Here is a 26,433-nt window from a genome sequence, read left to right as displayed (position 1 = left end):
GCTGAAAAGGAAAATCCCCTAAACTTCCTTTGCTGCTTTTTTGTGGAAATGTTTCTGTGGAATAAAGTTCTAGACTGACAATATAGAATCATAGAATCATTTAGGTTGGAAAAGACCCTTAAGAACATCGAGTCCAACCATTAACCTAACACTGCCAAGTCCACCCTAAGCACGATGTCAACAAGTGCCACATATGTTGATCTGTTGAATACTCTGTAAAGCTCTGCATCAGGGCTGAGTCTTGTTTAAAACTGACTTTTGATTCCCTGTATATTTGTGAATATATTGATCATTAGCTTTATTAGATTGTTTTGATAATGTCAAGAACAGCTGGTATTCTAACGTGGTCAAGCCAAAAGAATTGTTCTGTGATAAATTTTTTACTGGGGAGCCATCTTGGTTAAAGCAGTTCCTGTTTCATGTAATTGTTTAAGACCGTTGGGCAAAAACTGGCAAGGAATGGATGGCTCTTTTTCATTGAAATTAAGTTTTATGTGTTTTAAAAAGATATTTCTGAATAGTCTTGTCCAAATGCTACTTCAGAATTGCCCATTAGTCTCTCATGACATTCAGCAAGGAAAGTCACTTCCCTGAACTGATGAGATTAAAAAAAAAAAGAATAAAATTAAGAGTGTCATAATCTGTAAGTACATATTGACTAATATGCATACTTAAAATATTGAGTCTTTTCACAATTGCACTTCACTGTCTGGTTGCTATATAAGGTCTTATGACAGTACTTTGGGCTAATAAGTCAAAGTTTTTTTGTGAGATTTAGTAATGCCTTTCATAACACCTTAGTATTAATTGCATCCTGTACATTATTGCAGGGAATGTCACATTGCTTGGGTTTTCCTTGTTGTTTGTTAAACAGTCTTGGCAAACATTTCTTGAACTGCAGGGCACAGAGTTCATGTGTTGGCTTAATGGCTCCATTTCTAAGATACCTGTATTGTGAACCATCTCAGTTACGGGAATATGCTGAACTGCGAATGGGTTTACTTAAGATCTTGCTTCAGCCTCATGGTCCAAAGCACAAAGAAGCACCGTCTGTGCTGGAATGGCAGATTCTTCAACTTCTGTGTGATTTGATTCCACACCTTCAGGTACGGTTGTTGCCTGACATCACCTTTTACAAATAAATGCTATCAAAGCAATGATAGTATTATTATTATTGCCTTTCAAGTGTACAAATAAAGCATTCTCTTCCATTTCCTATAAACCTGATTTGTTGGTAGTACAGAAATCTAACAAACTGGCTCTTTCTGGTAGAAGGTAAAACTTTTTAATTGTTCAAATTTGATACACCTGGTAAGCTGTAAATTGAAACACGTTTACCATAATTATTTGCCACTAGTTACCTCAGTAAACATACAGTAAACTTGTAGAGACATCCATGAGAGAGACAATGTTGTTAAATGGTAAGCTATTTGTCAAAAACATGCTATTTTTAACATGGATAGTATTAAAATGAAACAAACTATATGAGAAGTATGATTTAAGTACTCCTAGATAACCCTTTCATGCGCTTTGTAGCAGAGGGATTAGTGGATCTGAAGACAAAACACAATTGTTCTGGAATATGCTGAAATTTTTGAATGTATTTTTAACTTGCTAGGAGGTAGAGATTTAATCTTTCTGTCCCCGTTGGTTAGGGGTCTAGGGTGTTGGTTAAGGTTACTAGCTCTGCTTTGCCTCATGCTCTATTGTGACATTGGTTAAGCTTTTTTGTACCTATGTACATTTTCCTTCCTCTTTAATATTAGAGCAATAAATATAGAGCAACAAATATTAGAGCAACAGTTTCAAATATATTCAGTCAAACATGAGGTGCCTAAGTATTACCGCCATAGAGGGAGTGTTTGATAATATTGATAATGTAAAGCTAAATAAGCTTGATACAAGGATATTTGGTAGCATTTTCCTCCTGAGGAATTTTACTAGTAATGTCTACTTTCTACTGGTAGCTGCTTTTCACAATCTTTTGGACGAACAATAGCTTGTATGAGAGACATTTGTCTTTGTTCAGGTCTGCTCTTTATGATGAGCAGTACATGCTAACTTTTTCTAGTCACGGTGACATTTCTGATTTTGTCTTGATTCTACCTGAGCTTCAGTATGACCAGGCTTTTGACTTGGTAACATTTAGCTGTAAAAATGGCACTGAAGATGACTTGTAAAATTAGTTATGAACCTTTCTTTCCTCCATGCTTGTTGGCACTTCCTTTTTTTTACTAGAAATCTGTTGCATTTTTTTAAACTTGAATGTTTTTGTCTTGCCTGAGTTACTACTTTCCTACTTTCAAAATGGAAAGGGAAATACTTCCTTCAAGAAGCCTGTTTGGACTGTTCTATAATCTGTCATTCCTTCTCCATCATTCTCTGAACCTCAGGTTCTTCTTAGCCTGAAGGTTAGCCTTATTTAATCCTCTGTTGCATTAAGTGCTGAAATGCTTCGTAGTCATTTTGTCTGACAGTATCAGCCAAGCTATCAAAAGTACACCTTGTCACCTGCAGACTTTTCTGCTGAAAAATTCAATGAGGCTTTGATTAGAGCAGATTATTTATAGAATTAGTTCCAAGGGACTAAAAATAGGGTTGTTATCCTTAATGCTGGCTCCAGGGTCTGGATTGGAACAGCTGAGTTTGTCTGGAACTAGAATTTTCAAGAGCAGAAGAGCTCTCATCTAACATATTAGGATTTTGAGGCAGCCTGCTTCTTGAAACCTCTACTTGGCTTCCAAATATGGACATACCTTTTTTAGGGTATTGCACTTCAACTTTTTATTTTTGTGGTAGGTAGATTACATGGTGATCTTGAAGCAGATAACACCACTGCCTTTCTCTTTTGAGACGTGTTAAAATCTTCGTTACATTACAGAGGAAATATCCTAGAGCGGGATGTTTCCATTACAAGGATATTTACCTGCTATATGAAATCTCCACAAAATTTGTTTTATGTTGCTGAGAGGACCCCAAGAGCTGAATTAATTTGCTATTGCTTTTGAGGAAGAAGGGATTTTTCTCATCAGCTACCAAGAAATCTTTTTATCCTTTCATAAGTTTTTAATTTTACTTCAAAACATTAAATAGCAGTTCATCTATTGATTTTTCAGGGAAGTTGGACAAGAGATTTCTGGGTTTAGTTTATAATGTGTTTTTTCAAAGTCATAGTAACATTTGCAATGGAAGTATTGCAGAGCTAATAGAACTAATTCTAAACTTGGTGAATTCTGGATAGATAAGGAAGGGGAATTAAACCTGAATGTGTTTTGGTTTTGTTTTGTTTTGTAACTACCTCTCTACAGCTTAAAGACTTACTGCAAGTTACAGAAGCCTTGTTTTTTCTGCAAGAGCTATTCCTCAGCCTACTGCGCTATCCTGTGTTTTGGAAAGTTCAGTTATCCCAGTTTTGTCTGCAACTGTTATGCTTCTGTGAAGTGTGTTTAAATGCAACGGGAGAATGCTCATCTTTGATCTCCTTAATAGAAGACAACTTTGAGCTCTTAAAAGAGGTAAGAGTTCATGGGGAGAAAATAAAATAGTTGTGTTAAATTTTAAACAATGTCATGTTTAAGACCGTATTTAGAGACATTCATACATGGCATTCATCTGCAAGTGACCAGTGTTGTTTCAAAAGCTTCTAATTATTTTTTTTCTTGGTTAAAGACCTTCAGAAGGCAAAAACTTAACTGGTTCTGTATATATCAGTTCACCTTTTAGTATGGGAGTTGGTTTAAACTGAGATTAAACGGTTTGAACAAAGTAACAAATTAAAATGTTGTAGTTATTCAGTTAAAATACTATTTTTATACTACTCATTCTTCATTGCATGTGCTGTGTCACTCTGTGTGCACTCACTATGAATCATGAAGAAACTCCTTACACAGTTTTTGTTGTTGCCCAGTTGTACTGTTTAATGCCACTGAAAAACAAAGACGACTTGAACCTCTTTCTTTTTTTCTTGTAGGTGTTTCCAGTGGAACAATGTATAATTGGGCTAGCGCTTCTACTGTTGCAAACACCAGAAAGTCAGCAAAAATCTGTCTTGAGTCTAGGTAAAGCTGTTCTTGTGAAAGAGGGATCCATGCTCTTAAGATTGTGTCTTTGTTTCTTCATGTCTATGAAAATAAGCACTGCATTCCCCTGAGGTTGGATTGGGTGATGAAATGTTTTTTTATAAGCAGAATTTTTCCTGAATTTAAAAAGTAACAATTGATCTAATGGCAATAAAGGTAAATTTTCCTGCTACAATGACTTTTTTCCCATGGATGTTACTGTATTCTAAGCTCCCTGCTATCTTGCAGGTTCTCTGTTTCATTTTTGAGTCAAGAACAGGGTATTCTTAGCTGAGTTTCATGCATCCTGAATGGTTTCTTTTGACATCTTAAGGGGGCAGGCCTGACAGTCATGGCAATGTTTGGCTAAGCTTTTGGCTTAGCAGTTTTGATTAGTGGAGTTTTTCCAGTAAGAAAGAGTGAAGGACAGTGCTATGGTCCACTATTGTATTTCTTGCTGCCATCAGGTACTTTACTATAAACAACAGAAACATATGGGTCTCTGAATAGAATCGGAGTTTTACCAAAAAATCTTTAGCACTTTAACTCTAGTATGCACCACCTGTAATTCTGGGGACTGTTACTTTGCTTGACCAGAGTGTTTCCTAGAAATGCTTGCATCATGCCTAAAAGTACAAATTATGTTAATTCTTTTTTCCCTATGTGATCTTTGTTTTTCCCCACCTTGTCTCAAATAGCCTACAAGCTTCTTTGCTGTTCAGAAACCCAGAATATCTCAACTACAGCCCTTATTTTGGTGATGCCTGTGCTGCAGATCTTATCTTCTACAGCAGTTGGGGACTGCCTATCAGATGATGATTCTGGAACGACCAGGCAGCAGCTGGCTGTAAATCTTTTGGGAGTATTACAGGAGGAAGGTGTGAAGGATAAAAGGGAATTGGTAAAGTTACAAGGTTTTTTCCTTATTTTGGGGCAGGTAGGGGATGTATTTAACAATTTTGCGGCATTACACCTAGCTGCTTGGGAAAGACTCTACATGTATGATCTTCTTTGTGTAATACATTGTATGGAAACAAAAACATGTATAGTTCATAAAACCAGACTACTGGTAAAGTAGAAGTGTGTTGGTATGCTAGATACTGTTTTACTTAGGAGATGGGATTTTTTTACTTTTAGAGACCATATAGATTAAAGAATTCACCTGCATTAATCAAGTAACAGGACTTTGTAGAAAACAAGGATGAGTATACTTAGTCTCTTTCAGACTTGCTTATTCTACTCATCTATATCCTTTTCCCTACCATTGTATGTGACTGTTAGCTACCATTCTTTCTCCTTCGGCTGAAGACAGTTACGGAGTACATAAGTGTCACTTACCAAATTTGAGCTCATTATCCTGGATCTTTTTATTTGTGCTGTTGGGTTTTTTGTTTTTATTTATTTACTTATGTCACACATAGCTGCCCTCCAACCATTTGTCTCATCTGTTCTGAGAACAGGTAACAGTATGTCTCTTTGATCAAAATGTGCTTAGCACTGTAGATGCTTAAGCTCCCTTCCTGCTTTACACCCCTGTTATGTGGTGTAGGGAGGGTGGTGATGTGACAAATTGGAGACAGAAAAAGATGCCAATTCTGAGTTCTGCCATGTCTCCTTGTCCTGGAATCCCTCTCCAACTTCATCTTCCATTTCCATAAACCTGAAAAGGCAAGCCCATTTGTACTCCTAATGAAAGATAAATGTTTTAAAGATCACTAAAGCCTGCACTCCTTATTCTGCTCTGAAATAATACTCTGTGGGATGGCTTTAAGTACAGAAGGCTGTTCACTTCCTTATAATGGGACTTTCTAGGTGGCATCCTGTACAGATGTCATTGGAGTTTGTTTCAGTGAGAGGTGTTCCAAGTACTTCAGTCCTCTATGCTCTGTGTCACTGGCCCATCTGTCTTTTCTGTTGTGTTGTAGAAGCTAGTTTAATGTCTTACAAGACTAGTGACTTAATGTGGGACACAGATTACATGATATAACACTGGCTTTCTGTAACAAAGCTTTGTTGTACTAATTCTGGTATTCTCTTTGCTTCAAAAAGCATGTGAAGGCTTTTGTGTTAAGGGCTTAAAGAATTTGTGATGACTTTAACTTTTTCCATTAGCCATGTTTTACTGAAAAGACACTTCTTTTTTGTGGGAATTCTCTAACAGTCTCTTCACTTCTGTCACACTGATAGACATCCTTGTAGAGTTCATAGCAAGTAGCATGGCAGATCTTTGGTTTACATGTTTAGCAATGAGAATAGGGAGACGGACACTCATTTTGTCTCATTATTGTTTGTAAAAAGTATGCCAATAACCTTTCGTTCTCAACTGAAAGACTAAAAAGTGTAGACTTTCTGTTTAATGTTCCCATGGGTTCAGTCCATTTGTGTGGTAGGATCAGATCATTGTTATGAGAATACAACCTTTGATGAATTTTCCTTACTTAGACTGTCCTCACACTGGAAATGGCCAAGAAAAGAGGTAGGAAAAAGAAAGGAAGTGTTATGTCCTCAGTGAGTAAGCTTTGAATAAGAGTATGTAAGAGCAAATATAATTAAGTTATGGTATATTTTCACAGAACCACAGCACAGCCCAGGTTGAAAGGGACCTTGAAAGATCATCTGGTCCAGCCTTTTGTGGAAAAGGGAGCCTAGGTGAGATTATCTAGCACCCTGTCTGATCACGTCTTGTAAACCTCCAGTGATGGGGACTCTACCATGTCCCTGTAGAGGTTATTCCAGTGAATGATTGTTTTCACTGTAAAAATATCTTATATCAAGATGAAGCCTCTCCCAGTACCACTTGTACCCGTTGCCCCTTGTCCTCTCCACGTGGCTCCTTGTGAAGAGAGAGCTTCTGGTCTCTTAGTAGCTGCCCTTCAGGTACTGGGAAACTGTGGTGATGTCTCCCTTGAGCCTTCTCTTCTCTAGGATTAAAAGCCCTAACTTACAGGACAGGTTGTCCAGCCCTTTGATTATCTTCTTGGCCCTCCTTTGGACCCTGTCTGCATCTTTTTTTGAATTGTGGGGACCAGAACTGGACCCAGTACGCCAGGTACCAGCCTGACAAGCGCTGAGTAAAGTGGGATGATCACATCTCTGCTAATAGTGTGCCTGTGATGCAGCTCAGGATCCAATTTGCCTTGGTTGCTGCAGTGGCACACTGCTGACTCATGTTCAGCTTGTTGTCCACCAGGACCCCCAGGTCCCTTTCAGGAAGACTGCTCCTCACCCACACAGTTCATAGCCTGTTTGGTTATGTTATCCCAGCTGCAGGACTTTGCACTTGTCTTTGTTGAACTTCATACAGTTCTTGCTCTACCATTCTTTTAGCCTGCCCAGGTCTCTCTGAAAGATGGCTCTCCCTTCTGATGTGTCCACCTCACCACCCAGTTTAGTGTCATCAGCAAACTTGGTGAGGGTGTTTTCGGTCAATACTGATCCCAGGGGGACCCCACTTGTGACAGGCTGCCAGCTTGAGTAAAAACCATTGATCACCACCCTCTGAGTGCGGCCTGTGAGACCATTTCCTACCCATTTTGCAGACCACCCATCCAGTCTGTATCTTGGTAGTTTGTCCAGGACAAGGCTGTCAGCCACTTCTGTTAACACCTGGGTTGGTTTCCCTCCAGGCCCATTGATTTATCTGTGCTGAGCCCCTGCAGAGGGCCACTACTGGTGGGTCAACACATGCGTTGTTATAGCTGCTTGATCCTGTGAGCTGGTACAGATGGGGGAAAGGAGGTATCAAGAACCTCTGCCTTCTCAGAATTATTTGTAACTATTTTCCCTGCCCTGTTCAGTAATGGGCCTAGGTCTTCCCTGTGCTCCTGCCTACTCCTCACATATCTGAAGAACCCTTTCTTCTTGATGTCTCTGGCCAATTTTAGTTCTAGCTGAGCCTTAACTTTCCTGTCTGCACCTCTGCATGCCCTACCAAGGTTCTTGTAGTCCTCAGTGGGCATGTGGCTGCCTTTCCATAGCCCGTATGCTTTTTTTTTTTTTTAACCACACCTAAAAGCTGTATTTTCTTCAATGGCTTTTTTCTTGGCAGTGGTGGTAATGCGGAATTGTTCTACTAGTAGTCCCAAGATTTTGAGAAATGTTAGGATGTGGCTAACCTTCATTTCTACTTTGCCATTGAGGGACTTTATCTTTCTGTGATAGCAGACTGAAATTTTCTACCTAACCTGCTTGAACAGGGCGCAGCATTAAAGTAAAAATATGGTGATAGCTTGTTTTCATGCAGCTGAAATAAAGGGAGAAGGGAGGGAGTAAAATTGTGTAGCAAAACTTTTGGGGAAGTAATGTGGAATGGGAAATATCAATATAATATTTCAGGCTCTACCAATTTTAGCAGTTTTTCCTGGCATTTAAAAAAACCCAGCAAACCAAACCTGTAATAGTTTGATCTTGATTTCAAGTCCTACAATCTTGTAGGGGCAGCCAACTAAACAGTACAACTTAGAGATCCTGAAGCTGTTCTTAGCCCACTGTATGTCCCTGGATAAAGTTTAAATACCTTTATCAATAAATGGCAGTTTCACAGCTGTATTCAGAAGAAATTTCTGGCTCCCAGTGATCTTGCCAGTCAGAGAGATGGCATTATAGATTGCTGAATTTTTCTTGTACAGTAATTGTAATACATAAGTAATAGAATAAGCTAATTTTAATATTATTTTTAAAAGGTCTTCTAAAGTACAGGGGCATTCTACCTTTCATTAGCCAAAATAAATTTACATTGCATTGAACAATGTGTTTAAAATGAAATTCTGCAGTTCTGTGGAGGACAGCTTCTGCCACTCAAAATCTCTTTTTACCTCATAATTTAAAGGTGAGTAGGGCCTGCCTTGCTGGAGTCTGAATTCCATTTTTAATGTTCATTTGCAGATACCTTTTCAAATACTTTCTTGACCTGATTTTTATATAAATGTTCTTCATGTAATTATTGCCTGCTAGCTACTGTCTTGATAATGGAAAGACATTGCTGAAAACGTTGCATTTTCTAAGGAAACAAAGAATTAGTAGGAAAGAGATGGTTTGTCTTGCATTAAGCTTTTTTGTTTTAATGAAAACCTTTGAACTTCCGCATTAATTTGCAGAAGCCTTAAAATATATATACTTTTACATATATAAAAACCTGAGTTAGGGGGATTCCTCATTTGTATTTTACTACTTTTCTGCTTCTAAATGTTATCTTTCATGACTGCATCTATAGAACGTTTTGTTCTGAGAAGTGAAACAGTTAATCCAACTTTACATTTTTTGTTTAACTTAAACTGTGGTGTTTTATTAAGTACTATCAGAAGTTAAGAGAATTTCCTTAAAATAATGTAGATGATACTTACACATTTGTGATGCATTTGTGATTGTCAGGAACAGAAGTTTTTAATATACTCCAGTTTTATTGTGTCCATTTTAGTGAGGAATTACCAGCAGGAACAGGAATGATGGATGCCAAATAAAGGGGGAACTCCTGAATAGGGAATTAGCATCCCATTCAAACATCCTTAGTGCAGGAATTAATATGAAGAATTGTAAAGAAATGTATTGCAATTTATTCTTTACATTTATTGCATTTGGACCCTAAAAAAGGATTATTTTTTTTATGACAGAGCTGGTTTAGTTATGTTTTTTCTTTGTTCTTTCATGGTACCTTATTTTGTTTGATTGAGAATTTTGTTTGTTTCACTTGTTCTCAGGTGTCCTTCAAACTCCTTTTCCCCATAACCAGCTCTTACAGCTCGTTGTATATAACCTGTAAGATCATAGAGCTCATGAAAGAGAAGTCTGCAGTTACTAACTGGTTATCTTCAGTGAAATCACTGCTGCCTGTTACAACTCGAGTCCCTGCCCATGTTTTTCTGCTGCTGTCTTACCTACTGATCCAAGAAAACGGAGACATTCTTCGTGATGTACTCCAGGCTACTACGGAAATAGCCAAGGCTGATTGTTCTCAGGTAAACATTTACTGGTGGTGGATTTTTGTTACAGGGATTGGGCTGGATTCTGCAGTCTGAGAGAGGCAAGGCTGCCGCAGCTTCATGACCACAGATCTGGCAAGTGGCAAGACTGTGCCTGTATTCCCAGTACTTACATGCACGTGCAGCACACCTATACACAACATAGTTGTGCTTATATATATATTTTTATATATATATATATATATATATATATAAAATGCAGACACACAGAGCACTCACAAGAGCACAAAATGGCACCAACAGCCCCATCCTGCTCTGCTTTCTAGCTGAGCAGGATGGAGGTCTACTAGTGGGAATATATGTACAATGTATAGTTACGTCTGATATGTACAGTATGGATCCCTCCAGCAACAGTCAGTGTGCATAGTAGGTGGCCCCTGGATCCCAGTCTCACCAGTTGCTGGCATCTGGCCATAGAAGCCCATGAGGCCGCAGCTCCACTGCAGTTGCTGGTGCCCCCACCCTGCAGAGAGAGAGAGACAGACACACACACACACACACAGACACACACTCACACTGTTACACCCCCTGCCCTGCTGTTTGGGATTCCCCTGGCCCCCAAGTAGGCAGCTCCTCTGTGGTCTCGTCCTTAGACACACACATATGCATACACACGCATATGCCCCAAACAGTCTGGAACTCACCTTTTGTGGGTCACTTACAGCAAAACGTGTATTTTGTCTCTGTTTTCAAGTATTTTTTAGTTGTTTAGGCTTAGGAAAAAAGACTGGCTTGTTTGCTGATGTTATCTAAGAAGTATGAAAATAGAACATAAGGAAATTGAAAAGAGTCTACTAAACCATTTCTGACTTTTGGTGACCTCACACATTATTCTCTGTGTTCTTTTTTGGTTACTGGAAGACTGCCGAGTCCTGTGTGATTTCTGTATTTCTGTATTCTTGCTACTTAAAAATATGTGCATGGTCTTTGTCAGCTTCAGTACTGAATTTAAGCCAGAATTATTCAGTATGCTTATACTTATCTATGTACCTGGAAAGATAAATGGGGATATCTAGAAACAGTAATAGGTAATGCAGGAGGCATTATACAGAAACAATCATATCTTATTTGTAAAATAAAAAAAATGTAGGGAAGGAAGAAGTGTTGCTTCAAATTTCAGGTGTGCCATAAAGACAAGCTTTATTTGCTTCAGGTTTTTTTAAATTGCTTTCTGTCCCAAAGAGTTGTTACACTCTGCAGCACAAGAGTTGGAAAAAGGTAGAGCTTATGGGATATGAGCTTGGTGACTTACAATGCTGAGCACTGTAGTTCCGATCCAGGGAAGCAGTCCAGGATGTTCTTGCAGTTGAAGACATACTGAAATGCTGTGCTAAACCAGACCTGTTATACAGTGCTTTTGGAGATAACTGTATTTCTTAAGCTGGAGAAGCTTTTAAATCAGGTGACAGCTTCATCTGTTGCGGGCTGCCTGCTGTTAACCTTTTATGTATCTTCTTAAATCTCTTTCAGGCTGGCCTTTGTTTTGTGGTTTTCTTGTATGCCTGTGTTTCATAATGCACTCAAGTTGATACAGATTTGGGAGCATGTGATTTGTTTAAAATTTTTTTCTCAGTTTGACTGAATTTTTTGGACTTTATCTTTTCTTTATTGTCTTTCTAGCATTGTATTCAGTCATACTTTTGTGTTGTAAGTAGGTTTTGTGGGGATTGGTTATTTTATATTTCTAGGCTTAAATGATGCTTATTCCAGTTTTTTTGTTTTCTATCTTTAGACACTTGAAATTTGTAACCTGTTTATTAAAGCTAAAGGTTTGGGTTTTGGATTATATGGGGAAAAAGTAATTCTGACTCCTGTTCAGACACACAGCAACATATTGAAAAGTCCAGTTTTCAGCCTGGAGAAAATTGCAGAGTTTTGCTATAGAATTACTGATCAGGACTGTGTTATGTGGGTGTGGAACAACATGTAGAATCTGTTAATTTACGTGAACTGTAAGATCACTGCTCTGAAAAAAGAGTGAAATGAGTTATATACATCTTAGCAGACCAACTGTTCCTGGGTTTCAAAGAAGTGTGTAACCTCCAAACAGATTTAACTCATTGCATTTCTCACTATAACTTGAGGAAGTAGACACATACAATACTTTGGAGGGAGGAATAAAAAAGGCAATGTTTCCTTGGTCTTAAAAGGATTTTTCATTGTGGCATCGGTAGCATAGCATTGGGGTTTTTTGGGGTTTGTGTTGTTTTGTTTGTTTGTTTGTCTGGAAGAATCATAGAATGGTTTGGGCTGGAAGGGACCTTTAAATGTCATCTAGTCCAACCCCCCCACAATGAGCAGAGACATCTTCAACTAGATCAGGTTGCTCAGAGCCCCGTCCAACCTGACCGTGAATGTTTCCAGGCATGGGGCATCTACCATCACTCTGGGTAACCTGTGCCAGTGTTTCACCACCCTCATCATGACAAATTTCTTCCTTACATCTAGTCTGGATCAATCCTCTTTTAGTTTAAAACCACTACCCCTTGTCCTATTGCTACAAGCCCTACTAAAAAGTCAATCTCTGTCCTTCTTTTAAGCCCCATTTAAGTACTGAAAGGCCGCAGTAAGGTCTCCCCGGAGTCTTCTCTTCTCTAGGCTAAGCAATCCCAACTCTCTCAGCCTTTATTCATAGGAAAGGTGTTCGGTACCTCTGATCATTTTTGTGGCCGTCCTCTGGTCCTGCTCTAACAGTTCTGTGGCTTTCCTGTACTGAGGACTTCAGAGCTGGATAAAGTACTCAGGTGGGGTGTCACCAGAGCAGAGTTAATACAGGGGCAGCATATTGGGAATAGGTGTAGCAGTGAAGAGAAAATTGCAAACTAACTGAAGGGTGCAGCTGACTTGAGTTGTCTGCAAATCTGTAGCACACTTCAAACCACAAGTAGCCATCAGTTGAATTGAAAAAAGTTATTGGGCAGTTTGCTGTTATAGTAACAGCAATGTGTATCTGTAGCATCCATGCCCATATGCGAATTAAATCGGGAAGTATCATACTCTACTCATTTTATTGTATTTTGAAGTTCCTGTTTCGTCCTTTGCATGCTGCTATCATTATGGTAATGTTACTAGTATGGTATTTCATTTCAGTGAATACACAGGTGGTTGCAGATTCAAGATGACAGTGTTTATACAAAGCCTGAACTGCAATGTTGACACTTGCTTTAGGAAGAACATGCAAGGCTACACAGCTTATTTGCAGTTCAAAATAAGAACAGGATCTGGCTCCTAGATAGTTATTTTTGAAGTATTTATTCAGTGTCCTTAGTATACTCCTTGTTGAATTGTATGTAGAACAGCTGCCCTGGGATGCTACAAATCTGATGTCAGTGGAAATACTGAGCTGCTAGAAGTTAGAACTGACTCCTCAAAGTTAGGCATCTGTTGGAAATGTGCGAAATGAAGTGCTTTTTATTCTTGTCAGGATATCTTTTCCTATTCTTACTTTGTCCATTTAATGGTTCTTTCTTATTTTCTTAGAATAGCTGTTGCTTTGTTGCACATGGTTGAATTCTTTCTCTTAAACTAGATTTAAAATTCTTCCATTCTGTTACAGCTTTGTACCTCTTCTAGAGGACAGTTAAATAACATAAAACAGGGGAGAATTAAAAAGAAAAAAAAAGCATAACAAAACATGCGAGGCAGTTAGAACCTTGCAGTACCTAGAGCAAAAGATTCTCAGACAGCTGTGACAAGTGGGCACTTGTAGCTTCTTTTGCTGCTTCATTAAATATTTGGCTTCCTTTTAATTTGTCACTTGCTTCTTGTCACTCTATTTAACTTAAGATACCAATGCTGTGTGTTGTTCAAAACCTTACAGTGAAAGTTACTGGATCACGAAGGCTCTGGTGGTCTGTGGCAGGGAGAAAGAAATATATTGCACTAAGAGTTCCTAGGTTATTTTCCCTGACATGGTAAAACGCCAAACAGCCTATGCTAGGAGAGACATTTACCAAATAGCGGTGGTATTGCTGCTGATCACTACGTACAATAGCATGCTTTAGTATTTTTGGAATGAGCATGGTGTAGAGTTCATTCAGTAAATTGTTACTTAACTGTTTGAAAGAAGTGGAAGCCTTTGACTCTGACAAGTTATTTTAGTTCTGAGTCTGTTTAATGGGTCCACAGAGATTATTACAGTGTGACACAGCACTGCCCTGAAAGATTATCACATTATTTCTCATAGGTGCAATGCTCTCTGAGGCAGGAAGAATTACCTAGGACTTGTCTGGTCTTTCTCTTGCAGTTAAAGTAGTTAGTGCGGGGGAAGAAAGCACTGAAGCTCATGGATGGGGAAAATAACCGATTAATGATGGCAAAGTTATATTTTGGGAATTGCTTTATTTGTACTGTGTTCTATTCAGTTGCACAGAGGAGGGCCACAAAGATGATCAGGGGTCTGGAGCTCCTCCCGATGAGGACAGGCTGAGAGAGTTGGGCTTGTTCAGCCTGGAGAAGAGAAGGCTCCGGGGAGACCTTATACCAGCCTTCCAGTACCTAAAGGGGGCCTACAGGGAAGATGGGGAGGGACTCTTTTATCAGGGAGTGTAATGATAGGATGAGGGGTAATGGCTTTAAACTGAAAGGGGGTAGATTTATATTAGATGTAAGGAAGAAGTTCTCTACTGTGAGGGTGTTGAGGCACTGGATGGAAGAGCTTGCCCGGAGAAGTTGTGGATGCCCCATCCCTGGAAGTGTTCAAGGCCAGGTTGGATGGGGCTTTGAGCATCCTGGTCTGGTGGAAAGTGTGCCTGCCCATAGCAGGGGAGTTGGAACTACATGGTCTTTAAAGTCCCTTCCAACCCAAACCATTCTATGATTCTGTGAAATAAATGGTGCTTTATAACAGATGGGGAAAGTAAGTGGTAAAACAGTGATTGGAATGTCCTTTAAGTTGAGAAAGTGGAAGGCTCATCACAACAAACTTGTTAAACATTTTGAATCTTCAGCTCCATAGTGCACTTTTTGAAGGATGCAGTGGAAGGTGGTGTGCAGCATAGTAATTAGAAGGCTGTTCTAAAGAAGAGAGTAAGAAAATCAGAGGTTGGCTGTGGAAAGAAGAGAATAAAAAATGGCTGTTAATCCCAAGCTTATTTTTAAACAGTCACCTATATTAACTTGAATCTGTTCCTTTGGTGTTAGCAGCACTTGAACACTCAGTTTAAACCCAGCTGTTTGTAATGGAAAGAAGGTCTAAACAAGTAAATACATTCCAAATTCCATGTCTTTGATTTATGTTCAAATCAAAGCAAGCTTGTGCTACCAGACCTTAGCACTTAGCCTTGCAAAAGGTTAATAGAATGTCCACAGGGCAAAATGAAAAAGTATCAGCTTTGCAGCCAAACTGTGGACTACCTGTACTACAGCAGAATATATGGAAGTGCTGAGATGTCATGGTGAGGGTCATAGCATAAAAAGAATTGTGTGGTGCTTTTTTTTTTTTTTTTTTTTTTTTTTTTTTTTTTTTTATTTTTTAAGGGATCAAGATAATAAGTAATTGTGCTGCTGGTGAAATTCTGTTTACTTTGTGGTTCAGATAGTTAGTAGTTGTAGCTGTGGATATTGAATTGAAAAGCAAAATCCGAGTGGAAGAATTGTGTTTCAAAAGAAAACAGGGTCAGAAGGAGAGAATGTGCATCGAGAATGCTATCCTCATTGCTTTCATGTTTATTAGGACATCATAAGGCGGGTTCACAAACAGCATCTCCCATTTCCACACTGAATATTGTTTTTATAAGGAGTCTGTTGTCTCTGCAGTAAATTAATGGAGCATTTAAAAAATCTTGCTAGGTTTAAAAATACTTACCAGAACTGATTTACAGACATTGTTGTCATTATACTTTATTTTTGGTTTTTTCGTGCCCTTTTCATGAAGATAGCCTACAGAGGACTTCTGTGTATGTACCTTCTCCTTCCCCACTGAGTGAAAGCCTTTTTATGGTGCAAGATTGGTGATTATATTAGATGTGTTTTTTAGCTGAGGCATTTTGGAGTAATGGTCTGAAACGCTATGGAAGAAAATCCAGACATCTTTTTAAAAGGCTGAGGAATGAGGAGTAGTACATGGCCTTTTAGGCTGTCTTAAATCAAATCACTGCAGAGGCTGCACTGACACATGCTGTTCGTGAAAGGCTTAACACAGTCCTTCTAATCAGATGAATTTTCTTGTTGTGCAGAAACTGTTATTACACTGTGTGAAACCAGCTGTGCTGCAAGGGGAAGAAATTGAATCATCTGACTGAGGTCACTGGTGAATAGTAGCACAAGATCTATTACCATTAATAGTGGATTATGAGGCTCTAGAAGACATCCATTCTTTTATGGTCTTTCAACTGCTGGAATGAAATATTTTAGTGGTAGATGACACCCTTCTGGGAAATCCATCTGAAGATGCATTATTTTGCATTCTTTGGGGCCTGAGAGTGCATTTAAAAAAATAAAGTAAAATACTTTTTTATTTGGATAGGAAACATATTTAAGGATATGTTGAACTAGATTTGGCTTGCTCAGGTACCTGATGGTATTGTTCTATGTCTGATTATGTGAACTTTGGAAAGTAGCTGCAGGGAAACAATCACATTATAGTCAGATCTTGTGGACAGATTCTTCATGGTTGAAGAATCTAACCTATTTTTTAGGTTAGGCTGGAATACATGTAACTTTTGAAAACCTGGCTTATGTTCTTTAAAAAGTGCTTCTGATTTTTGACAGCAGTTTATTTTATAGCTTATATAAGCAGAAACTTATCTTCATTTGTGCACTTACCTGGAAAACTGGTTGCTTCATTTGTGTGAATTTTTCAGTACTTTTGTCTTGCTCACTGGAACAAGAAATGCCAGAGTACTGAACACGTTCAAAGACATGCTCATTTCACTGTATTGCCTACTGGAGAACTAGACTGATGCTACCTCTCTTCCAAAGTTCAGCCTGACGTTTCCCAGAAATAAAAACCTGTAACTTTGCAGTGACATTTATTTCCTGCCTTTTGGTTTTTCCTACCTACTGGGAGCTAATGAATTGTTTTATCAGCTCTTTGGAGCTGTTAAGCCCTTGAGGAAGATTTAGCATAAATTTAATATTGAAATTAGTCCCAGCATTGATTATCCATTCCATGAGGGAGATGGAGAGAGGAGCAGCTTTGCTGTACTAGAACATTTTGGGGTTTTTCCTAATCTTATAATTTGAATATACAGTTCAAAACAAGTGCACTTTAAAGGACAATACTTTTAAGGAAATATGTAACTGGCCTTATAGTAGCACGTGCTTAGACTTTTCCTGAGAATTTTGTAAATCAAACTTAGCATTTGTTCACTAGATGTTAGTGTAAAAGTCTTTGTAGAACTTCCATTTAATACCTGTTTAGTGTAGAATAAACTTCATAACTAGAAAATTAACGTGGACACAGGACTCAGAATGAACTTCTCATCATAGCTGATGAAGGCTAGGCCTGAGCAGACTACTTTAAAGAGTTTGAATGCTTTTATAACTAAAGATTATGAATAACATTTATTATTATAATTTATTTTGAGTGTCATTCAGTCTGATTCCCATATCTGTAGTCCAGTGTAGCTACAACTGAGAAAAATGCAGGAAGTAGTAGCCTATTCAATAGAGATCTAGCTTAAGACCAAAAGGAGTCGCATAAGACCATGCCTCTGGCAAAAGTAAGAGACAATATGAGGAGAGATTGAAAGGAAGGAACTTAGGTAAGGAGTTTGATCATTGTAATGACATATCTGACATCTCTATTGATGTTTTAGATAGCCTTTTTGTCCAGCACAGGGTAAACCAATGACACATTTATAAGGGATGTGTATGATTTAAAGAATTAACAAAACCCTCTTAACCTCAGCGTTGAGAGTCTTCCAGCCATGCTGCTGCATACAAAACTTTCTGGATAGTTTGTTAGAAGACATTTCTTCCCTGTTCACACATTGCGTTAACAGTTGTATGGAAAACTTACATTAGAGAAGCACACGTGACCTCCCTGATAATTTTGGGACTTAAAATAGTGATGCAGGTTGCCGTGTTAGTGTTAATGACTGTCCCCTGAAGGTATGGAATGTGCATTGCTTGCTCATTGCCCTGCGATTTACCTTGTATCATTCAAGGATTTAGGTAACAGTAAATCAGGTGATTTATTTTTTTCTTAACACTCAAGGTACAACAGGTGCCCAGAAATAAAACTGCTTGCATCTATCAAGTCTCCTAGCTTCAAGGGGATTTTTTTTTTTTCTTTCTTCCTGTATTGCTTGGTTTCTGCACAAGCTTCCCTTTTCTTAAGGCTTGATGTAACCAAAACCAGTCCTTGCTTTGAGGATGTTGAGCCTTTGGTACTAAAGTCTTGTTTTAGGTTCTATTTAATTTAATCAGGAAGTTAATTTTAGTTTTCTTCCTGTGTACTAATGAACATAATTTTCTCTTCGTGTTGTGTCCCAAGTTTGGAGCGACTCAGGATTTTGGATTTTCTTTGTCAGAATTAAGGTGACACCAGGGGAGTTCAAACAACAATCAACATTTGTTCAACCAAGCTAACCTTGCCCAAGTACAAGTGAACTTATCAATATGAACCTTGCATCATGTCATTAAGCCGTTGTTTGAAAAGAGAAGGGAGGTGTAGAAAAAGAAGCGAAAAAAGAACATGAAGCTGTGTCAGGAGAACCCTCCCATGAAGTCATAAGGTTCAGAGCAGACCCCCTTGCTTTCTGGACTCCTTCTCAAAGAAGAGCCAAGGGGCAGCTGGATCCACTCCTAGTCCCAGACTTGGTCAACGGTTTATGTTTAAAAGGATGAGTTGTAGGGACTGTGCAAAAGAGAGAGAGGGGGGGAAAAAAGAGACAATAAAAGGATTTCACCAGTCCTGGGTCCAGCATTGATCCAGCCAGCCCAAAGATCCAGTTCCAGAGGGCATGCACTGAGAACTCATCCTCCCTTCATTTATAGCTCAGGGGTGTTAGTCGGTGGTCTTGACATGTGTAGTTCATGTTCCCAAGGTTCTCCGGAATTGGTTGGTGGGCTTGGGGTATCATTGGGGAGTTGCCTCTCTCTCCCTGCAGGCATGACTGCTTAAGATAGAAGCACAGTCCCATCCTCCATTGGGGACCCCTCCTCCAGGTGCAGCTGCGCTGCTTCTCACGGTCGCTTAAGGTAAGGAATTGCAGCTTTGGAGAAGTGCGGTCCCATCCTCTGTGGGGCCTTCTCCTCCAGCCGCATTTTCCTGTTTTCACAACTCCAGCACTTCTACAGAGGCTGTCTTCTCCACCAAAGTTTTTAGACAAATGTTTGAGACATTGACTATAATTTGTCTTACCATCACCCTTAGGTAGTGCTGTTGTCCCTTTGGCATGGGCAAAGTGGGGAATACAACTGCATTGTGCATATGTTAGTCTAAACAAATTGTAACAGTTGGGAAGTGGGAAGGAAAGGTAGGGCAGCAAATTAAATCTCATGTTTTGAGTGAAGTTTTTTTTTTTCTGTTCTTCAATGTCAACGCAGACATCTTATTACTGAATTTTGACTGGGACCACAATTGATGTTAATCAAAGTCTGCCATGTGCTGATGAGTTTGGAATGACTTGCTTCCCCACCTGCTTTTGTACTTTAAAGAATATCATGATAACAAGGAATCCTCCTTATGATGTAGGATTTATAAAATATTGATGGTCTTGAAAGTGTGACCAAGCATTTCAAAGACATTTAAGCTAGGAGGAATGTGCTGATTAAGGCATCTGATGGGATAAATTCAAGGAAGCCCCCCGAGAGTGGGGTGAGGGAGAAAGATCCCAATTGCAATGCGTATATGAAATAGCAGTTGAGCTGTGATGAGAATAGAGCCAAGTGGGGAGGAGAAAAAAAAAATTACTTATTTTGAACACAGAAGAAAAGGTAGTGCAGAGACTTACTGAGGAGCTCCCTTTCCCAAGTTACGTTAAAGCCCTGTTCCAAGGTGATGCTGTGAAGTGGGTTGTATGTGGACTCACTCCTTTGACTTCCATGTTGTGGACCCATGTGATAGGGGGTCCTGAAAAGAGTTTGGGGTTTAAAAGGAGTTTGGGGTTTAAAAGGTTCTTACTTGTCATACAGAGAAAATCTGAGAGAATCTAAGAACCGTGAGGTACGTTGCTTCTCGAGGAGTATGTTACTCTCAGAAGTATCTTACTTCTTTAGAAGGAAGACTTCAGTCTTCCTTCTACAGGACTGTTTATTCTGGATGAGTCAAATTTTTTATGAGAGAAAAGCAGACTGATAATTTCAGAGCAACTTGCAAAGAACCACCACTATGCTGGTGAAAGTCAGGTTTATGGCCACTTAAACAGGAGGAGTGGTATCCATCTCATAACCTACCTTGAATTATTGCAAAGTTGGTGTGACTTTATACAGTTAATGGTAATTTAGAAATATGTTTAAATTATCTCTGGCTACAACTGTCTGGGCTACTTAGTTCTGCTGAGACAAGGTTGTTAGGTTGGCCTGGGAGAGTGTGGGTTAAGAATGCTTGTTGGGAATGTTCACACTGAGGCAAGGCACTGGGGAGTATAAAACCAAACCTTGGTGCGTGACTCTTTCTTGTGGTCTATCTGTTTTGCCCTTAGCTTTAAGGTAACAGTAGTGTTTATTATAGATTCAGCTTTTGGGAATGAAGAAGCAAAACCAAAAAACCCTGCAAAAAAACAAAGCCAGAGGAATGCTTGAGATGAAAAGCTAAATTTGTCACTTAGAGGTTTGCATATTCAAATGAGCTATTCTCACTGCCACATTGTATGCTGATCTGTGCTATAAGATATGCACAGTTAAATAAATAAATAACCTCTACTTAATTATCCCTGAAATCCTGAAAATTGATGTATTTTATTACACATTGGCTTTTGAAACCTACGGTTGCATCCTAGATTCCTATAAAAGCATCTAAACAGATTTCTAGTCTTCCATTTGCGTAAATCTAACAGTGATATGTGTAAGGCAGGATGTTTAATTAACCCATTTGCAATTTACATTTTCTGTGTATAAAAAATTCTTAATTCATCTAATGGAAGAAGTCTTGCTCCTATAGTTCTTATTTACAAAACTAGTCATTATGTGTGTATAATAGGAAGATTGAATGTTCTCTTTGAAATATTTGTGCTTCATATGAAGTTTTAGTTTGACAGATCCTGCCTCATCTGTATCTCTGATACCTTATTTCTATTTTGCTCATCTGCCGTAAAGTTTTTATGTAAAAGATAATGTAGAAGACTTTAATTTGTACATATTGTGGTTTAACCCCGGTGGGCAGCTGAGCCCCACACAGCTGCTCGCTCACTCCCCCTTGGTGAGATGGGGGAGAGAATCAGAAGGGTAAAAGTGAAAAAATTCATGGGCTGAGATAAAGGCAGTTTAATAGGGAAAGCAAAAGCTGTGTGTGTAAGCAAAGCAAAACAACGGATTCATTCACCACATCCCATGGATAGGCAGGGGTTCAGCCACTTACTCAGGAAAGCAGGGCTCCATCACATGTAATGGTTGCTTGGGAAGACAGTCGCTGTAACTCTGAATGTCCTCCCTTCTTCCCCCAGCTTTATATGCTGAGCATGACATCATATGGTCTGGAATATCGCTTTGGTCAGTTGGGGTCAGCTGTCCTGGCTGTGTCCCCTCACAGCCTCTTGTGCCTACCCCCCCCCCCCCCCCCCCCCAGCCTCCTCGCTGGTGGGGTGGGGTGAGAAGCAGAAAAGGCCTTGACTCTGTGTGAATGCTGCTCAGCAATAGCTAAAACATACCTGTATTATCAACACTCTTTTGGTCACAGATCCAAAACATAGCCCCATACAGGCTACTGTGAAGAAAATTAACTCTAACCCAGCCAAAACCAGTACACAGCAAAAGCTGGAAAACTGCCAAACTTACCTTCAGTCCAAAGGTCTGAAAGGGAGGGAGAGTGCTAGCTAAGAAGGTGCTTTCATTTTCGGAATAAAGAGGTGAGAAAGCAAGGCACTGTTAAACTTGTATTGAAAGTGCTTCTGGGTGTGAAAGTCTGCTCAAATGAATACTACTTTAAATTCTTAGCCACTTTTGTTGATTTTGCTTTGAAAGATTTACAGTAAAGCCAGTCCTCTGTCTAGGCAGGTGCTGGGTTGATGACTGCCTCTACAGATAGTAGACAACAACCTTGGAAAATAGAGAGAGGGAGGGAGACTAGTCAATTAGTAAAAAATGTGGGGAAATTTTGTTTTATAAAGGGATTTATAAAATTTATATACTATTTAAAAATGTCAAATAGTATTTGGAAAACCATAAAAAATAATGTATTGTACTTAATTCCTTAGGTATTAAATATAGATTCCAGAACAAGTTTTTAAGTATGTGGAAGCATGAATTTGGATTGCTCAACTGTAAAGATAGTGATGCCTTGTAGAACAAACAGTACTTTCTTTTATTTTTTTTTGGTCTGCCTTGTTGAACAAACAGTACTTTCTTTTAATTTTTTTGGTCTGTAATTTGGAACCACTAATTACGGAGGGAAGTATGTGAGATCCCAGAGCTCTTGGATTTTTATTCATTACTCTTGCTCTGTAGTTTCTGTGAACTGAGGCAGACCTTGTACAGTGAAATATTTTATCATCTGAAGATACCTGGTCATGTAAAAATGCATATTGAGAGAATGTTGTAGCAGAATTTCCCATTAATTGTTTTTTGAATCACTGTATGTATAAACCACCCACATATATAAAGGTTCAGCTTTACCAGGACAAATTTTCAGAGCTGTAAGATTGCTGAATTATAGATTGGATTAAAGATTGGATCCAGTCTTGTAAACACTGGGTTTGAGAGTAGCTCAGTCTTTTAGCTCAGCCCAGCATGCATGGGATTTAATACACATTTGTTCTCTGCTTTAAGCCTCCAATAATGGACTTACTGAATGAGTTTTCTAAAGTTACAGTAATTTGAGGTTAAAGAGGAAAAAAACTCTTGCAAGGGTGACTCACTCCAGAGGTAAACACTAAAAGTGAAATGGAGAACTCTATACCCTGTTTACTGTGTAAGGAAAATAATCTGAAAGCCTGAAGACTCAAAAATAATTGTGTCCACTTGCTACTCCTAAATATAAAATTTCCGAATTAGCTTTTCTGTTCTTAGGAACAACATTATCTTTTAACACAAGTTTTATCTATGGAGGACTAACCCATGTGGCTAAGTGAAAATCATTACTACTGTATAAAGGCAGAATGTAAACCAGTGCTGTGTAATTACTTTTAACTATCCATAAAATCAAGTGGGAAAAAAAGCAAGGCCATCATGACTGGATTTAATTTAACAACATAGTGATATGAATGTGCACCAGAAAAATACTGAAGAACCTGCAGGAATGAAAATACTGAAAACCTGATCTAAATGAAAGGGGAATGGAGGTAAATAAGTGCTTTCCTCCATTGTCACTTCAGGGGCAGCTTTTTGGAAGTTTTGAACCATGTATTAAAGAATGCGGTAAATTATATTGTATTATATGACAAGTTTGTGGGATATGATAATAGCATCATCAGAATTCCTCTGTAATGACAGAACTGAATTGGAACAGTTTCTTCATTGATTTGGTACGTGTTTCCAATACCATTTTCTATTACATGTTTCTTTCAGTGTTCCTGTAGTGGAATTTCAGGTAAAAATAAATTTATTGGTTACAGCTGAACATGCATAACAAGGTGCTTTTTAGATGGTAGCTCAAAAAGAAATAAATTCTAAGTCCTATGAAATTACAGACTTTAGAATTTTCCTTTCTCTTTATTGTTAGCAGAAAAATTAATGCAAAAAGGTAGGAGTTTCTAATATGTTCTGACAAGTTCACTGTCTTCTGTGATATACTGTGTTGGTAACCTAGTTCCAAGTTTATTTCCTGGTTTTGTTTTATTTTAGGTCCCAAATCTGATCCCAGTTCTGATATTTAAATTGGGAAGACCTTTGGAGCCTGCACTTTACAGGGATATATTGTATACGTTGCCTACATTGGGTGTACACAAGGTAAGAGTGAAAAATTACTAGTAAAGGAAAAAAACTATATCAATAAGAGGTCATTTATTTATTAAAAAATATTTGGACTAAGCAATGCATAGCTTGCTTAAAATAACTGATTTGTAAGCTTTAGCATAACTTTCTAATATTTTGGATGGGATATGACATTTGTTTTAAAGAGTGAAACGTACATTATGCTTTATTGTCTGCACTATATCATCATTATGTATGTATCATAAGATGCTGCTCTTGGACTCGTTATGCACTAAAGTTTTTCAGAAAATGACTTCCAGTTTCTTTCTGACATTGCAGTTGGATAGTTATCTCCTCGTCCTTGCTTGTAAAATAATAATTTGTAGCTTAGTCTTTGTTCTTGGACATAAAAAATAACAGTGACATTTGATTAAAAAATTTCTTTCAGGTTTGTGTAGCTCAGATTCTACGTGCCATACACATACTGGGGAGCACACCAAAGCTTAGAGCAATCACTTTGCGGCTGATGACATCCTTATGGGAAAGACAGGTTAGAAAATTCTGGTAGTGTCACTAAGATAAGTGTAGTTGAAAAATTTCATTACATCTAATCAAGGAGGGAAATTAATTTTGGAACATTGCTTATATGCTTATAGTGTCTCATTAGCAGCAGTATAAAGTAAATGGTGGAAGTGGTGGCTATATTGATTCTGTTCTAGTGAAAAATTTCAATAGTATGTCTTTCATGAAACCTGCTTTTCATTTCATCAGGTCTCAGACTAGAATTAGAAAAAAAAATTGTTTGAAGGATAGCTTTCTGCTTTTCATAATGTGCAGTAAGAACAAGACCTTGATTATATGGCAATAATTCACTTCCCTGTTTATGAAGTAGCAACAGAGATCTGGTATGCACAAGCCAGTCAGATCTCAATGCAGCATTAGATTCCAATAATGAAGAAAAGCGAAATATGGTATGCAATAAAAGTGGTATTGAGAAGTCATGTAGAAGTGCTAGCAATTGAAAATCCTGTCACTAACTTTTGAAGGTATGATGATAATTTTTAAATTAAATCTTTTCTAGGATCGAATTTACCCAGAATTGCAGAAGTTCTTGGCAATGTCTGATATGCCCTCTTTGTCTGTTGACAAAGATACTCAATGGGAAAAAATGATTGCTAAAGCTGCTTGTATAAGAGATATATGTAGGCAGAGGTAAGCACAAGTGTTATCCATCTTATGTATTTGTAAGGGAAAGCAATTTTTATTTATTAATTTATTTATTTTCAGAAAAGCTGCATGATTATTTTTACCTGCTCTGTTATATTAATTGTGGGTAGTATTTTTCTAGTTGTATAAGATACTGACTCAGGCATTGCTAATCTCAGCAACTAGTAAGTTTTGGGGTTTATATTATAGCTAATAGAAAGCACATATAAATAAGGTTAAAATTAAAATGTCTTTATCCTGAAATAAAACATGCATCCTATACTGATCCAGAGTAGAAACTTAAAGCATACCACTTTCAAATTATAAAAAGAGAGTGATGAAACATAAGAACAAACACCTAATGATCTGTCTATGTTTTGATCTATTCAAGGAAAGATTGGGTGCTTTTCTGAAAACTATATTTTTTCGCATGCAAATTACTGATCTTTATTCAGATACAGTACTGACCACAGAACACAGTTTTACAAGTCTAACTGGATGATACATTGATTGTTTCCAGCTCTAACAAGCCATGACTATCTGTACCTGATAATAATTTACAGCTCCTGAAAAGATTATTTTTAAACACAATATCGATTACTTCCTGGTTTTATGTGCATAAACCCATCTTTTCTCTTTGTCACCTATCTTTTGCATTCCACTTTTCTTCTTGAAGGTCAGTTACTAACAGCTGGGAAGATTCATGTATCTTTCAATCATCAGCTAAAAAAAAAAATTCTTATAGAAAATACCCTTTCCTTTATCTCTTCAACCTTCTTTAATTTTGACAAACAGCATTTTTCAAGAAATCAAAAAAAAGAAAAAAAAAATTGAAAAGCAAGAGATAAATCTCAATGCAGCCGTAATACTCTTTTTGCCAGGTAAGTGGTATAGTTAGAGTTCAGCTGTATGCACGTTCTTAGTGCATTTAGAAATTATTTGGAAGAAAGTGAGAGCAAATAGAGGAAGCCTGAATGTGCCATGCATATGGATTGCCTAGCCAGATACTATTTACCCCGAGTTCTTACAGTGTGAGGAACTGCTGAATCAGCAGTTGACACCTCCCCTACTGCCACCCAATAAAACTGAATGGATACTAAAAGTCTGGAAAGCAAACAAGCAGTCCATGCAGTCGTTGAAGGAGAGACAAATGACACTTCAGCAGCAAAAAATTTGGAAAAATGTTGTTACCTGATGTAAGCAGAGCAGAAGTCTTGCCGGGGGCATCTCCACCA

General features: G+C 38.2%; 1 protein-coding gene across 1 annotated transcript in view; it reads left to right on the top strand.

Annotated features, from left to right (window-relative positions):
- FOCAD (focadhesin) overlaps nucleotides 1-26,433 on the top strand; it is a 127,047-nt gene that overhangs the window by 28,553 nt on the left and 72,061 nt on the right. The window contains exons 10-17 of the mRNA XM_049796559.1: nucleotides 902-1,106; nucleotides 3,309-3,515; nucleotides 3,971-4,058; nucleotides 4,757-4,959; nucleotides 9,755-10,012; nucleotides 23,924-24,028; nucleotides 24,441-24,542; nucleotides 25,074-25,204. Of these exons, the coding sequence (XP_049652516.1) occupies nucleotides 902-1,106; nucleotides 3,309-3,515; nucleotides 3,971-4,058; nucleotides 4,757-4,959; nucleotides 9,755-10,012; nucleotides 23,924-24,028; nucleotides 24,441-24,542; nucleotides 25,074-25,204 (1,299 nt within the window). The remainder of the gene's footprint in view (nucleotides 1-901; nucleotides 1,107-3,308; nucleotides 3,516-3,970; nucleotides 4,059-4,756; nucleotides 4,960-9,754; nucleotides 10,013-23,923; nucleotides 24,029-24,440; nucleotides 24,543-25,073; nucleotides 25,205-26,433) is intronic.

Source organism: Accipiter gentilis, chromosome Z (assembly GCF_929443795.1).
Source record: "Accipiter gentilis chromosome Z, bAccGen1.1, whole genome shotgun sequence".
NCBI lineage: Eukaryota > Metazoa > Chordata > Aves > Accipitriformes > Accipitridae > Astur > Astur gentilis.
The sequence above is the reverse complement of the archived record's forward strand: the minus strand, read 5'-3'. Positions and strand labels throughout refer to the sequence as shown.